Here is a 17051-nt window from a genome sequence, read left to right as displayed (position 1 = left end):
TCTACTTTTCCGTCCCTCTCCAAGGATTATTATTCCCTTTGCCAAAGGAACACCCCGAAAATTGCTCAACGGCCGATCAACGATCCCATAGGTGTTAGGTAAATCGCGGATAACGCACGCCTTCGTTGCACCGTGGGAATCGAAGCTTTCCGCATGTTTCGTTCTTGAAAATAATGGACACGTCAACGTGTGAAACGGGAGTGAAACTTTTTTTTTTTGAATTGAAACATTTTGAGGAGTTTGTATAGAAAGAGAGGTAAGAGGAAATTTATTTCACTGTAATATGAATAATAATACAATTATTATTTTGTATGTTAGAAATATTCTTGGATCACAATTTTCAAATTAATTTTTAAAAGGTATGGTTAAATCAAAATTTTCTTTTTATTGAAAGGAATGAATTCAAAGAATTAAAAGGAATCAGGAAGAGAGTAATATGTAGAACTGGTGAAAGAGATTTAAGGTAAGTTTTTATATTTGTTTTTATTTGTAGAAATCAAATTTATTTTGAAGAGGGAATGATAGAAAAGATGATTTAGAAATCTAATTAAAATTGCTGAAAATTTTCATCATTTTTAACTGGAATCCCATTTTTTTTAACTAAATCATATTATATTCAAGAGAAATTCAATTTATTAAACAAATACTCTACGTTACGTGTTGTTTGAAATATTAAATAATTGTAAATTTTAAAATAAACAAAAAAAGAGTGAATCTACTTACAGTATCATTAACTGCGATGATTTGATAAAAATTTGATAGAGTAGAGATTAGAGGAGCAAACTTGTCAAAGTAGGTTATGTTTAAAGACGTATTTAATATAAGAGGTTAGCTTTTGCGTAATGATGATCTAAACATCGAAGGAGGCAAAGTTGCGTGCACGCGATAGGAATGGTAAAAAGTATGAAAAGATCCGAGTTGTGGTCAGATCGAAAGGAGGATTCCTGCTTCTCTTCGCATTTCTCTCGAGGTCGCTTTAGAAAGGCCGGAGAAACGTCTGGAAGGCCGTGTACGAACACGCGGTCTCGCATCGCTATCGCTGACGTACCGTTCCACGAGGATTTTCCAGAGGTACCAGTGCACGTCGGTTTCGTTCGCTTAATTTTTCTCTATATTTCGAATCCATCATTAGCGAATATTTAGTTCCAATCCAAATCGTTATACGATAAAAATTGCTCGAAAATCGGGATCCAAACGCTTAAAAATTAATTAGAAATATAAAAATTTATATATATATATAAAAATTTAAAACATAATAATAATTTTTAGATGGATCATTTTACAATTGAAATGCGTGAATCCAATGAAAATTAGAAAAAAAAAAAGAATATTAGAAAGCTGTTGTAAATATAAAATATGCAATGTTGATCACGATGAATTTTTAATATTTATTATCCATTGTGATAGATCGTATGTTACATTGTAATAAATAAATATATTGAAAATTTTGATCGTGTAATTTTTACAAGTAATTGTAAGTAATCGTGAAAACCACTTTGCAATTCTCTCGAGCGTCGCGCGACACACGGCATAGATATTAATTCGTTAGAGAATGATTTATGCACACACGTTATAAGGGAACGAGCGAAAGTTCCGCACGTTTGACTGTCCACTTTTTGCAAATTCATCTTAGCCAGATACCGAGGAAAGTTAGAAAACAGTGGTCGTGGGAAATCACGTGTAGATTAACGTATAGAAATCGCGAATAGATTGCCTTGTGCATTCAACGGAGAAACAATCTGCCCGGATGCAATAACCTGACCTTTTGCATCGGCATTGCGTTCCTTTTAGAGGTTATGTGGCACAACTTTAGTATTTGCCTCCACTGTGTTTGTTCCACTTAAATTACTCGATATTTTATAACGAACATTCTAAATCGTGAAAAAATTACTATTTCTCCAGTGAAAACTAATTCTTTTTCTAATTTTTTTTCTTTTACATTAATCGAAATTCGTCATCACACAGGTTAAGCCGTGTATTAACAAGCGCGATTTGAATATCGTAAATTATTCATCGTACGAACGAATATTTCACAAAAAATATTTCACAAAAATACGAATAACGCGAGGTTATTAATTTCTTGTTATTTTTCAGAGAAAATTGACAAAAATTGACAAGTGTCGTTTTTAATCCTTCGGTTTGTCGAAATGTGAGAACGGAAAGTCTTGCTTGATTTAACGGACCACGACCAACTACGAAGTAACGATTGTTTCTAGAAAACTAAAAGAAAAAAATATTTATGCAAATCGATACAGGCGGATGCACGCGAGAAGAAGGGCGGGTTAATACGATTCGTCGCGGAAGTTGTAAAAGAATCGACGGTGGAATTTCTCATTTCTTCTTTTTTTTTTTTTTTTTCACCATGAAAAGTCAAAGAAACCGCGAAGCGCGTAACGAAAACCACGACCCAGTAATTATGTACGCTTGCAAAATTTTAATTTACATAACGACTGGCGTACGAAACATGATGAAGTAATTACACTTGTTCAAGACAAAGGAGAATCACAGTGGAAGTTTCGTCATCGGTGTTCGTTCGTCAATTGGACTTTCGATAATTTTATGGGAATAAAAATCTTTCTATTTTCATTAATCAAGATGAATTTCTTTCTATTGGCATTTCTTTATTATTATTTTTTTTCTATATTTCAAATTCCAAATGTATTGTTTAATTTTTAAATAAAGTTTGGAGGTTAAGTGTGTTATGCGTGAGTGTCTTCTCAATGTCTGGAAATAAAATATTCTTTTGTTATTCATTTTTTATAGATTATATATGATAAAATAAAAGAAACTTTTACACGGATCAATTAAAGTTGATTAATTTAATAGTTTTTGAAAATCACTCGTATTAAAATTAAAAATCTCGTAGAAAGTAAAATTGATCGATCAATTTTCCTCACTTTCCCTTCTATATTCTTTGTCATTTAAAAAAATCATTATTATCGATACTTAATACCAATTATTTCTTCGAGTAAAACGCGTTCTCCCGCGTTGCATGTGCCGTAACAATTCGAAAATGGAAGGGAAATCGTGAGACACCGTTTGTCGATCGGAACGAAATCGATCTCTTATTATAGATAGATATTATATTCCAAGCAAGCGCAATGGACCGACACTGGTACGCGTTATAAAAGTAAATTGGTCTCTGATTCGCTCTTACTTTCGTTCCAGCGCGGATCAAACAACTATTTCTCATCGAAATTGTTCACTTCCTCTTTGGATGTTTCCGGACGAGTCGAGATTCGACGTCCAATGAAACGAAACGTCGAGACGTCGTCGTTCGAATCGTATTCATTCTCTCTCTCTCTCTCTCTCTCTCTCTCTCTCTCTCTCTCTCTCTCTCTCTCTCTCTCTCTCTCTCTCCTCCCTGTAGAAAGCAAAGTTTAAGATTTAATAGGGATTTAAAAGATTTTAGTATTTTTAGAGTTTGGATTGCGATATTCTTTGATGTTAAACATTTTTATGGGAATTCTGAGAGATATAAAATTATTTCATATCTTAAATGTTAATATGCGTAACGCAATTATTCAAATTTATTGACTATGAAGAGTTGAAAGCGTTAGTATACATTTTCCATTGGCCTGACACGCCAAAATATTCAAAAATTTTAAAGAGAGAGAGATAATTATTATTTTTTTTTTTTCGAATTCTTTTCGTTAATCACATTATGAAGCTTAAACTTTATCATATCTTAATTTTATTCAAGTAAATGAGAAGGTATGTAGAAAAATTTTAGAAATTTTTTGAAATTAAAAAAATGTATTTATTGTTTATTAAATTACATACAATTAGAAATTAATAAAAAATTATCGAATCTTATTATATATTTATTACAAAACTATCCTAATACAATCTTTTAACATGTACATTAAAAATCAAAAGTATTTTTTAAAAATTAAATTATTTTTTTTTTAAATTAATATATTTTCTATCTCTTACAACTAATTTATTGTTTCATAATTTCGCAATGGCGTGATTAGAATTTTTTTTTCCGAATAAAAGTTACAAGGGAAATAGCACTGTCGCAAGAAAAGGCAAAGAATGCGATCCCATGTTGCATCGTGCAGGAAATCTTACGCGATACCTTTACCCGTATACGCAAAAACAAATTCAGTTAACAGCTATTCCCGATAATTGAAATCTAAAAGAATTCAATCACACGTTCTTCCTGCAACTGTGCTTTATGGAAATTATTTCTTACCTTTGCTTGAACAACACTCGTTTAAATCCATCTGTCACTTTTCTTTACGATAAATAAACAAGATCGATGAAATTTATTAATCGAATTTTCTAAAACGTAGAAAGTGTATGTTTAATATTCTCGTATCTTTATTATATTTAATAATCTCGTACAGCAGAATATAATAATAATACGATTAATCATACTATAACACGAAATAACGATGCTCTATGTTAGGTTACAAAGTTTTACGATATGGAAATTGATCTGATATTTATATCGAATATAAATATGTACAAGTCATGTAAAGAAAATGAATATAAATGATTATCGATCTTAATCCAGAAGACGTACATACGAACTCGATTAATAACAAACAAAATCAACTTACGAATTTCTAATCTAACCTCAAATTGGAATTGCACAATTTATAATCCTTCGTTTCGAGATTTATCGTGACGTACATTACGATTATACGTCGAGAATTATTTTGTTATTATCTCATTCGAAATAAAAAGAGACACTGTTGACCGGAAAATCCAGTTTCTATGATGTTTCCTTTCCTTTTTTTATCCGCGAATCGCGATAACACGTGATAAAATGCAACACCAGTGGAGCGGAAAGAGGAAACCAGGGTAGCCATGTCCCGACACAGTAAGCGATCTATTTTTATATATGTATCTATTAGATGAAATATCTGTCTATAAGATCGAATGAGAAAGATTAATTGATTGTAATCCGATCATTTTATCCCTCCTTTTAGGGAAGTATTCTAGCAAGAAAGGAAATCATTATTTTGAAATTCTTTCATCATTTACGTTTATTAGACGTTTCAAAGCATTACCAACTTTTAGAATGTACACAAATATCCTGTTGGCTTAGTTTCGTATTGAAATAAAGCGCTTAATGTTTTCGAATCCTAACCTATAAGATTATAATAGACATAATTTAAAAGAAAAAGATTTAAAATTATTTCCAATTTGAATTTCTTTAATAAATATAAATTTTATATTACATTTTTGATGATGTATTTGTGGAACGAATGTTTCAAGTTAAAAAATAATTTTATTCTTACAAATTATTTTTTATCGAAATTTTATGAAAAATTTTTATAAATCGCATATTTAAATTATTTTGATAAAATTATAAAATAAAATTTATTATTCCTAAACCATAAATTTCGATAAAATTTTATAAATGTTTTACAATTTTATCACATTGTGTATTCCGCTTAATAATAAAATCTAATACATCGCGTCTTAATAATTCCGTTTCACAAAGTTGTTTAATTGTACTCGTTCGCGAATAAATAATTATCTCACAGTTAATACTTGATTGGTCAAACTGAATTTCACCAAATACTCGATAAAAAGTTTTCGTTTCGCATCATTCCGATTAAGCAATCGAATGAAAAATTTCATTGCATCAATTTTATTGGCGACGGTACAATGATATTAGAATATAATTCTCTTTACAAAAGAATAGATCGAGATATAAACAATAGACACGTCACGATCCTTGACAATTTCTTCTCTCGACAATTCATTTATTTAACGATAGGCAGAGGTGAAAGTGTGTAAAGAACACGTGACAAACGGGGAGAGAGAGAGAGAGAGAGAGAGTCATGAATTTTTATCGGGAAAAGTTAATGACCGCTCCTCCACCTGATACCGACTTTCGTTGCACGGATTCTGCCCGTTGATCTTTTTTTGATTTTTCAATCGAGCGAGGTTCATCGACCGACTACAAGTGGAGCCATTCACTTGTCAATGCCTGTCACAGCGTTCATTTCTCGCGTGAGCTATTATCGATCCTGAACTTTTAAAGCTGTTCGAAAGTGGCTCGTGCACGTAGTTTCCTGTGAAACTGATTGTCAAATCAATCATAGACAAGGAAATAATCCGTAAAAATGATGATCGTACCTTGTCCTTCCATCTTTAATTTTCACTTCTGTTCCAGTTGATTTCTGTATATACGATTGAAATAAAAATGATAAGAGAATAATGACCAACTTCTCTGTAATTAATAGCATGAATTTTATAGTTTGTGTATATATATATGTATATATATATATACTTACGTCGAAGCTACATCGCATCCAGTGAAATTAAACGATGGTGAAGTATTAGGATCGCATGCGGGCTAAGAGGATTAAAAATTAAACACTGTCGCAGACAGTGTAGAAGCAGGTGCCTGAAAATAGAATCAATTTAGATTAGTTGAATTAGAGTGAAGAGTTGATAAATTGAAATAATAAATTCTTCTATTCTTATTAAAAAATTCTGATATAATGTTAGATGCTGCAATTTCATGATTAAATATCGTGAATTTTACTTCGTTTCTAACGAGTCAAATGTCGTTTCTTTTTCGAATAATTTTGATACCCCCCACTCTATGAAACGTGAGCTCATCGCGAATGCAATTACTTGCAAATGAGGATCGCCTGTTTCAGAATCGTGCAAACAGGATAACAACGAATCGATCGTTCACTTTTTTTGTCTCGATCCATCCACGAAACCGGTAATCAAAAGCATATCATTTAATTTTAATAAATAAATCGCATTTATAATTCCAAAACTTGAACGAACGATTTCTCAAGCCAAAATAAAATTTATTGATTTATTTGATGATTATCGTGAATAATTCTAATTCTAATTCTCCTCGCAACGAAAGTTTAAGCGGATCAACGAGAAAGAACGATTCTCGTGAACGATTTAAGTTTCGAAATATGCTCGGCGCGTAAAATGAGAGAGATACGCGTAAACGCAAGGTTAGGCGGGGAAAGTTTTTCCACCGGGAGAATGCAAATGCGAGTTATTCGATATCGTATACCGGATGTTGGTAATTATTTTTTTTTTTCACCCAGAATTATTCTTTCGGACAAATTATGATACGAATTTTAAAATTCTTTTTTCCATTTTATTTCATCATTCAGATTAATTTAGGAATCGAAGGTGTTCGAAATAAAAAAATTTATTCGACGAGGCACGTGTGATTCAAAGTATTAGTTTTCTCGGATATTTATATTCCGAAGGAATAGCCACAGATATTTCGAAATATTCCCTCTTTTACTTTCGATTCCTTTCAACATTTAAGACACGATCCCATTTTAATTAATTAACGTGCGATAGGTTTCACCGTTGGATTTACTTTCGGCGCCGCAAATTAATTTGTCGGTGTTCGGTTAATGGCGGAACCGATCCTCCCGTTGCGAAAACCAACTTCCATCCGGATATATATATATATATTTTTTGCTAACGCGATCACGTCCGCGGTTGCGATTCGTCGGCCGTGGAATGCTTTAATTGCTGCTCTCCTGTAGAAAGTCACGGTTAATCGGGGACGTCGGGTGATAAATTGTTGAGAATAAAGTAAAAATATCTTGGAAATATGTATCATGTTATCTAGAAATTAAACGATATACTTTGTTATTTTCTCTCTCACCAAATTTATATTAACTCGGATCATTAACTTAATTTTCAATTCAAATTTGACTTTTAACTTGATTTTTGAGCGATTAAAAAATTAAAATCTCCAAAGATCCTTAAAAAATATATTTTTTTCTTCACACTTGCATATTTCAACTTTAATTGGAAAATTTATAAATTTCGAAATCTCTGAAGAGAAAGATTTTTATCGTATTTCATAAAACTTTCCTCTGTCAAGAATAAATCCTATTAAAATTTCCAATATAAAATTTTATTTATCATTCTCATATTTTTCTATTTCCTGTTTCAACTGTCGATCGGAGAATTAATCACTAATTAAATGAAATTGGAATCAATTGCCAGAGTCTCCAAGAACGAATAATCTTGGTAAGCCACTAGCAGGTGAAAACAGTTTCATCGAAGCTTGAACGCAACCCCAACGTGGTTAACCAACGATTCGATCCGTTTGTTAAAAAGATTTCGACGTTTCCCTTTCGATCGGGATCACGCGACGATAAAATCCACTGCAATCGTTGAACATTGCGATGATCATCTTGAAAGCGCTTTTGGGAGGCTGTCCGTTAACGACGAGAAGCAAACAATTTCGTGGAATAGCCTTAGGAGTAAGTAATGTCTTTCTCGAAGCTGGCGTAGAATGGAAGGCCATTAAATTTTTATTAGAGAAAAAGATTCTGTTAGACCGAATCAAAAGTTGAGAAATATTAACTAACTTTTATTGATATTGCAGGATTATATTTGATATACATGATTATGAAGTTGTATCGGGTGGATAAACAGTCGGCTATTATTGCTTGAAAGTATTGAAAAGGTTTTCCTCCGTTCATCTTGCATCACAACAAATATGCTTATATAACACAATATTATATTGAGAAAACTTTGAACCGATGATAAAGTAGAAATAAGATGGAAACAAGTGATGCACGAAATTGAAATTTAATAGAAATATTATTAAATAAAGTGGAGTGGACAAAAATAGAAAAGGAAGATATTTCATTATTCGCTCGGAGAATAATTTCCAAAATTCTTTTTCAGGGACGCGGACATTGAGACGAGTCGAGTTATTTTAAATCCGAAAATCAACAACAGAGTGCGCAGTTGTCTCTCTACCCGTAAAAAGTTCGCCAACTTTATCTCGTACGCACGGAATGCGAAAACACGATGGAAGATAGAGAAGAGGTTTTGTCCTGTTTGAAAACGTTTCCTTGATCGAGCCGACGAGACCTCTCTTCATCCCTCTCCTCCATGTTGAATCAACGCGACCAGATCGCCTTGGCCGAGCAGGAAAACAGTCTGATCTCATCTTGTAAATATGAACGTTACTTCTCTCGTTGCCTCTCTCGAGCGCCAAATGGCGGAGATTTTATGGAGATGGCCGACAAACGTTCATGGAGGAGAAACAACGATTCGGAATCCCATCGATTTCCATTAAACTCGATTCTGTGATCGTTTCGAGAGAGGGAGAGAGACGAACGGAAGTATCGGAGGCGGAAGTTCGAAGGCTTGGAGAAATAGAGGTTATAATCAAAATATATTGTATGTTCGTTGATGAAGGTTTTACGAACGCCTGTAATGTGAATGCGGCCTAACCTTAGTGAAAAATGTTTCTTCCTTTTTCTTTAAAATTCGATTGGATCACGTGTATGGAATTTCATCTCTGGTGATACGGTGATAATGGTTAATGGATATTTTCTTGTAAAATTTTTTATAAACAGGATGTATTGATACGTATATATATCTGGTTAGAAATTAAGAAGAAATTAGATAGGTGAATTCTCTTCCAATGGGATAACGAAAGAAGAAGAAAATTTCTAATTTTTGTAGGAATTTTAAACTATGAATACAAATTCGTTTGTAATTTGTTATTTATAATTTTGTACGTGGAAAAAGATATTTGCGCGTTGCGTAAAATGTTATTATTCGATGTATATATATAATTTGTCATTACATGAAATATCTTTTGAAAATATAATACGATAAAACAGTGTAAAACAGTACGCGGCGATTGAAATGGTGTGCAGAGATGTTTCTAAGATTTCACCGGGAAATTATTTGGTCGTTGACCCAATAGAAGTGAAATAGAAATAAGTGTGTGTCATTGAACCTGTGTGCAAGAATTATGTCATGTCTTCCTCCTAGCGAGAAATAAATTATTACCAATAAACGTATATAAAGTATCCACACTTTTTAATCTTTTTTTCTCTCTTTTTTTTTTCTTTTTTTTTTTTCGAGAGAGAGAAACGAAAAATTTATAAAGAGAATTAATCAAAAGTCACGTAAAAGTTTACCTTCGAGTAAATTAAAATAATAAAACTATAAATACGTCTTTCTTTTTTTTTTTTTTCCTTTTTTTTTTTTTTCTCCTTTTAAGGTTCGAATTATCATATTGTTCATTTCTATTCATTACATACTCGTATCTTTTATTTTACATCTCCGTTAATTGTTTTGTAATTAGTTTGCAATAACATCTTTAATTGTATATTTTTTTTTTTAATATATTAATTTACAAATTAGTTGTTAAATTATTGACATGATCTGAAATTTTTTGTAATAATTAATCCATCGTCGAAGGTACTTTTGTAAAAAAGAAAAAAAAAAGAAAAAAGAATAAATAAAAAAGTAATTTACATTTAGAAGCTTGGAAAATTAGCAATTATAAAGATCATAGTCAAGCGAGGCCTTGAAAATTTCATTCGAGTAACAATAGAAAGTTATTAGCAATCCTAGAATATGACTCAAACATCTCAGAAATTCAAAAGAACAACCGGTATTTCATTTATTATCACCATTTTTTTATGTAAATTCATATCTATTATTTATACGCATCATTTTTACGTATGTAAGTAAAGAAATGGGACCTAAAATAAAATTTATTTCACTTTCCATTATTCTACGATAGCTACTTTATACAATATGCTCCACAGATGATGATGATGCAACTCGAAGAAATTATTCAAAAATTTGCAAATTGATTATTTCATAAGCGCGAAGGATTGAATCAAACAAAAAAAAAAAAAAAAGAAAAAAAATCACGTAATCGTATGAAAGAATGGGCGCGAAGAAAGCGCATTCTTCAAAGAATGCACTCAAGGTTGTGGTAAATTCTCTGGTAAAACGCTTCTAACGGAGTTCAACACCCACTTTGTTGCTTCCTACACGCTGATAGAAGGTGGAGGATGCGCCGACACGATGACGGAAGGGAGAAGAGTCATCGATCTTCTGTCGTAAACACGGCCGCGATAGCATGAAAGAAACGTCGAAGATACTCGTGGTAATAGTTGCGAAAGAACATCCATGCGATACGTTAAGCACGCCAAAAACGACATTCTTTCGCTTTATCGACCGTGACGAGAGCCGATCCCCGCCACACTTGATTATACGTTTCATAAATCGTACGACCTGATCATCCTTGAGGTAATTTAAACGTCGTATCAAGGATCCTAAAAATATTATAGTTGTTGTCGAGCGAGCACACGGATAACGAACCATTATTTCGCTCTACGTTTTATCGTATTTCCGAATAGATTCGATCGCGAAATCCTTTTGGTACCGTTTATCGTCCCACTTGTGAAATGAATTTTATTTTTACGCCGGGTTCCACTCCCAACATTGTGGCTTTAGGACAAATTTTAACGCGTTTGATGTTTTTTCTCGAATCGACTCGTGACTGCCCGATTGAGGTTAAGTGAGGATCTGGATGGAAAATCTACGACGGGATATCTTTGTGAAATAAAATTCTGTGAATATAAATTTTATTTTATTTTTTCCATATAAACTTTTTATTTTCTTCAAAATTACATATTCAAAAACAAATATATATTTTATATTAGTAACAATCGACCCGTAAGAAGAATAAAAATAATAATTTTCAAATAATTTATGGTTATTTTTTTCTCACCTATTGTACATTTTGGTTAAATTCAAATACCGTTACCAAACAGTTGACCAAACTGTTGAAGTATTATTACTTATGATTTATATGAAGTAAGTAGAAAAGTATGATACCCACGTGCAAATCGAAAAACAATGCGCTCGAAAAGGTTACATGCAAATCGAAAGCAACCGTATGTATTACAATGCGAAGGTATATACGCGTACACTTGATGTAACTGACGAGTGAGATAACACATCGTGAAGGAAAGAAAAAAAGAAATAGAAAAGAAGTCTTATAATGCAAAGTGTAACAGCAGGTATAGAACCGCAAAAAAATTCGACCCGATAACCGCAGGAATATCAATGAACTGGCCACATTCTCCGATTACAAATAGTCCCTGTTGCGACATATAACAGTTCGAAAACGTAATTTGGGTTTCTCATTTGCGCCGCGACTGCTAAAACAAACGAGCAACCGGCCCATCACTTGTTTGCTTCGAGAACATCCAGAGGGCCGTAATGAATGGTGCCCTATTCATTAGCGACTGTTGCGCGCCTGAAAATTGTTGGCGCTAACTTCATCACTGTAGTCGCGCCTGAAATTGTTGATTGTTGGTCACGGTTCAACGGTATTAGGCCATACTCCGACAAATTGTTGGATAGCATCGATTACACAGCCGAATTTCAAGCGATTGCCTTTTTCTCATGCTGAGTGCAATTTAAAAGCGAATCTGAAATAATTTCTATTATTGTAAATCTAACCTAACGAAGAAAAATAACAGATAAATTATAACTGTGTTAATATAATGATAAATTAATCAAATTCGTAAGATTTCTGATACGATAAGAAGATGAGTTAATAATTTATAACTAATTTAAAATTGAAATGGAATACATGGAATATACTACATTCCACAGTTGCAAATATTTCACATCAACGTATACATTGCGAATAATCCCAACCAGATTGTCCTCCTTACAACTACCGTTCGTTTTGAAGTGGGTGTTGTGCATTGTCATGAATTTTGAACTACTACGCAACTTGTCAATTGCAAAAATTATCGATGACTTTTTGATCACAGCAAACTAATATACTGTTACAGTGACACAATTTTTTTTAAGGTTAATGCGGTTATTTAATATTTTATGCAGCTTGTATCCTGAAGAACTTTCTATTTGATATGATTATTATTTTTATGATATGAAAGATACAAGCATATTCTACTAATTAATAAGTAGAATATATACTAGTTTCAAGAAATTAATTCAAGACAAAAAATAAAAATTTTCAATAAGATTTTGATATTTTCATTTCATAGTATCTATAATAATATAATATTTAAATATTAAAAATATGAATTATAGATGTGTTATAAAATGAATACATTATGGAAAATTGTATTTATAAAATAGAAAATATTATAAATGAAATTAAAGAAAAAATTTTTGCTATTAATCAATCGTCTTAACAGATTCCTGAATTTATATGCCAATCAAAAATGATGAATCGAAATCAAGCATAATCCGCGCATAATGCATGAAATGCGACTAATGAATGAAAAAAGTAGTAGAAGTTATGGTGTCGTGACCTCGTTTCTTATAGCCCCGTTCGTTCTCCATACAAGAAGGTTCTCGTCGACATTTTTCGTCCTTCCGTCAAACAAATTACCGACCGCGGAATGCAGACACTTCTGCATCGTGACAATAACATCGAATAACGGTAATAAAGCACGAAATTGCAAGTGAGAATTGAGAAATAAATTTAAATCACGAAAAGATGAAAAAAAAAATGATTAGTTTTATGATCTTAAACTAATAACATCGAATGTGAAATGGTCTTATCGCATAATCGCGAAATCGACCTGTGAAATATCGAGCGATAAGTTATATTGAATAGGCGTTCTATGGAACGTCGGTATTCCTTTCACTAAAGTGGTTCTCAAAGACGAAATGGTGTACACAACTCGATCTGATAATCGGAGAACGGTTCTTTATACGGTCGAGAACCTCGTTCTTTTGCGATACACTTTTATCGTGACGCAATCCACCTGTTATATACATAGTTACATTTCTCGAGAGAGCACAAAATGCAAGCGATAGTATATACATTACGAAGGGGCAAACTTACAGTTCGGATGTCCTTTTTGTTCGAGAATGATCTCTCCTAGATAACAGATATTCTTCTTTGCGAAAGATATACCGATCTCGTTCACAGTCCTCATATTCGTTAGATAAACACTGTCGGCAAAAAGGAAAATTTTCTGTTAGACAAATATGGTATTGATTCGTCGATATGAACGTTACTTTTTAAATGTTTGATAAATGAGATTTGAAATTCATTTGCTAATTCGTATATTTAGTATTTTTAGATTTCTTGTTTCGTGAGATTAATCACTTTGATTAAAAGGCGCATAAATAAATTTCGCGAATTACATCATACGTTTATTTGAAAGTTCTTTGTTAGTTTAAGTTGGAAACTCTATTTTGTATCTCGCGAGGTAGTGGATGTATTTTGTATCTGAGGATGTAAGTTCGAGTTCGAGTTCTAGTTTATCGTACTTCGGAATAGCAGATCCCAAGAGTATAGCATAAAATTATCTTAAAGTTATTGACTCTTGAGAATCAAGAATAATTTCAAGAGATATTCGTTATATTGAATGATGATATTACTAATTATATTATTAATTTCTTATAATTCAATATAATCTTTTATTTAATAACATTAAAATATTTAAATTTTATAAATTTACCATTTTTTCCATCTCGAGTTTAAATTTTCTGATTTATAATGGATAATAGATTTTAAGCCAGAATCATTACCCAAAATTAAAATTGGTTCACTTCGAGTTCCATTCGTCATAGAAGATATCATTTCTTCGTAAATGATAGTTGCTTCAATGTCTTGTTGGAATTCGATATGAACAAGAAATAATCTATAAATAATTTAAATTATAAATTTATATTTTATTTTTATATAAATTAAATTTAAAATAATCATTATTAAATCATATATTAAATTTAATTATAAAACGTAAAATTCTTACCTATGATACGATCTAAGATCATTCGTAATTAATTTTAAACAACCACCACCTTCAAAAGAAAATTGATTACAAAATTCGAAGCAATTTATATCTAGGATTGGCATTTTGTCTTGAATATTTACAACATTTTCTAATATTCGAATAACGTTTTTCTTTGTTTCGTAAATATATTGTATCGGTTGTTTTGGACATTCGTTTCGATCGTTTTCATTTTTTGGTTCAGGAAGTTGTGGAACATATGTGAATTGTAAATGTGGTGTAGGTACAGATATTTGTGGCATTTGCTTGGATAAGTTATAGAATGATCTTTGTTCCCAAATATTTTTACCTTCTACAATGCGCATATCTAACTGTATCTGTAAAAGATTTATATATTAACATATTAACATTCAATACATATACATTTAATAATTTAATATAATCATTAATATATTCATTAAATGATATTTAAAAATAATATCAAATATTTAATATACCTCACCACAGCTATAATACAAACTACCACTTCCACGGCAAAATGATGTTTTAAATGTTTCTTCTTCATAGATAAGTACATGAATATATAAATAAGGAAACAATTGTGCCCAAAATAAATCTTCCAATTCTTGAAATGTTTTGGATCCGAAAAATTCATGAGTCCAACCAGGAGCAAAAATTGCGACCGAAAGTTTTTCTTGCCGTATTTTTCGTAAAGCCTGCAAATTATTATAATTAGATATTAAATAATTATTTCTTTTAAATATAAAATATTATAATTACATATATTGAATTAAATCCACCACCACCAGGACATCCTCTTCCCCAAACATCTAATCCTACATAAATATCATGAACATTTCTGTTATGATTTTTTGCAAGTGCATAACTATTTTCTAGTTTTGATTTATTCCAATTGTAGTTCAAATAAATACCGTCGCAATTTAAAAAAAAGTCTCTGAAACATAAAAAACAGAAATAATTATAAAAATAATTTTACTTATTTAAAAATAATTATAAAAATATAGAAATAATAATTTTACATATTTTTATTATTAAGCTCATTTTGCCAGTTTAACGTTCCTTCATTAGTCACACTATCATACCATATAATTTCAGAATCTTTTATTGCTTCATGTATATTGTCTGTTAGATATTTCACGAAATAAATTAAATTGTTGATTTGTTCATTTTTAATCACATTTTCAATGTTTAATAACCAGCCGTCAAATTTATAAAATTTTGCAACAACTATTAATGCATCTGCAAATTTTCTCACATCCTCCTGAGATACAAGTATAAGATCCCATATACCTTCTTTTTCAGTTATTACAGTACCAAGAATTTTAACTCCATGATCATGTGCTGCGTTAATCCATCCATAAGGTGGAATAGTAATAAAATAATGGCTAAAGTATACAAATGTATCAATAACACTCCAATGATAAAATAAATAAGACTCATAAGACTTTGATCCATCTATAAATCTGAAGGAAAAATTATATTATGAATAATATGTATTTATACCATAATAAACATAATAATTTGTACACATATTACCTATCTTGCAGATAACCACCTTTCATATCATGACATACTAATGTTCTTGGTTGTTCTTGTCTATCAAATTTTTCCAAATACAACTTTTGTATATTTATTTCTGAACCATTATACACATAATCTGTTGATTCTCTTAGTTTCTTAATATCAGGCCATGGTTTCAGATTATCCACATTATCATATAATTCTTGTAAATTCTTAAATGGATGTGATTCTATGACTTCAGTTGCCATCCTTCTAATTTGCACTGTTCTGTAGATAACTTTGAAATAATTTTCAATTTGTTAATTTAAACAAAGATTTTCTTTCCTATTTGTCATAGGAAGAATCATAATGATATAAAAAAATCTATTATGTTGATAACAGTCTCAACAAACGGAAATTTTATATCTATGTATATACGTTATGTTTTAATATCTGCCAGCTGTTAATATAGATAACGAAATATATTCATTTATATATCTATAAAATGAAATTATGAAATCATACATAATTATCTTAATAGGTGTTTCTGTATATTTATATTATAGAAATATTAAAAAATATATATATTTTATAAAAATTATAATTAAAATAACTTGAAATAAATATAATTGAATAATTGTTTTAACATATAACGTTCTAATATATAATGTTTGACACCTAACCTTTAATATCAAGTTATATCATTGATATCAAATCGTAAATATACATCCGTATTGTTACAAGTACTTTTTCTCTTTAACATTCTTTTTATCAGTTTTTAAAATTATCAATATTTAGAAATATTTTTTATTCAAAACAAAACTTATACTTTTTTTGTAATTTTAAAAATTAAACTTTTTTAACTATGATTGTAGCGCACTCTAATATATCTTGTGTTGTCATGATATATTTATTGTAATTGTTAATCGAAATCTAATTGTTTTGAACAAATGTAATAGATTTTTATATATATATATATATATATATATATATACACAAAAGAAATTTATT

The 17051-nt window shown here is 30.8% G+C and overlaps 1 protein-coding gene and 2 long non-coding RNA genes across 7 annotated transcripts; 1 reads left to right on the top strand and 2 right to left on the bottom strand.

The window, feature by feature from the left end:
• The first annotated feature begins 3 nt into the window (after positions 1-3).
• On the top strand, positions 4-9800 carry LOC100576189. 3 transcript variants are annotated; one of them, XR_003305802.1, is made up of 3 exons: positions 4-256; positions 395-463; positions 2095-2747. It is a non-coding gene; the product is annotated as an uncharacterized LOC100576189 (long non-coding RNA). The 3 variants fall into 3 exon arrangements; XR_003305804.1 differs by lacking the exon at positions 2095-2747 and adding an exon at positions 8659-9800 and having other exon boundaries at positions 114-256; XR_003305803.1 differs by lacking the exon at positions 2095-2747 and adding an exon at positions 1270-1756 and having other exon boundaries at positions 114-256; positions 395-1071.
• On the bottom strand, positions 846-2101 carry LOC113219141. The gene is made up of 2 exons (XR_003305801.1): positions 1763-2101; positions 846-1197 (listed from the first exon to the last, which is right to left on the bottom strand). It is a non-coding gene; the product is annotated as an uncharacterized LOC113219141 (long non-coding RNA).
• LOC725194 (cytosolic endo-beta-N-acetylglucosaminidase) lies at positions 5403-16876 on the bottom strand. 3 transcript variants are annotated; one of them, XM_006558053.3, is made up of 10 exons: positions 16724-16874; positions 16077-16538; positions 15560-16003; positions 15300-15474; positions 15017-15235; positions 14541-14896; positions 14247-14429; positions 13625-13734; positions 6258-6370; positions 5403-6143 (listed from the first exon to the last, which is right to left on the bottom strand). In XM_006558053.3, exons 2-9 carry the CDS (start codon positions 16307-16309, stop codon positions 6336-6338), a joined length of 1755 nt encoding a protein of 584 aa, XP_006558116.1. In that variant the 5' UTR covers positions 16310-16538; positions 16724-16874; the 3' UTR covers positions 5403-6143; positions 6258-6335. The 3 variants fall into 3 exon arrangements, with proteins under 3 accessions (XP_006558116.1, XP_016770643.1, XP_006558111.1); XM_016915154.2 differs by lacking the exons at positions 5403-6143; positions 6258-6370 and adding an exon at positions 11525-12227 and having other exon boundaries at positions 16724-16872; XM_006558048.3 differs by lacking the exons at positions 5403-6143; positions 6258-6370 and adding an exon at positions 12908-13544 and having other exon boundaries at positions 16724-16876.
• Positions 16877-17051: the final 175 nt, after the last annotated feature.

Source organism: Apis mellifera, linkage group LG11 (assembly GCF_003254395.2).
Source record: "Apis mellifera strain DH4 linkage group LG11, Amel_HAv3.1, whole genome shotgun sequence".
NCBI lineage: Eukaryota > Metazoa > Arthropoda > Insecta > Hymenoptera > Apidae > Apis > Apis mellifera.
This window is presented reverse-complemented; position numbering and strand designations above follow the sequence as displayed.

Excerpts from the sequence above, each read along its gene's own strand:
- LOC725194 (XM_006558048.3), bottom strand. The coding sequence starts at position 16,309 with ATGGCAACTGAAGTCATAGAATCACATCCATTTAAGAATTTACAAGAA. Across the intron at positions 14,430-14,540 it reads GATCTTAGATCGTATCATAG|ATTATTTCTTGTTCATATCG; the intron begins GTAAGAATTTTA and ends AATTATTTATAG. Across the intron at positions 13,735-14,246 it reads AACTCGAGATGGAAAAAATG|TGTTTATCTAACGAATATGA; the intron begins GTAAATTTATAA and ends TTTTGCCGACAG.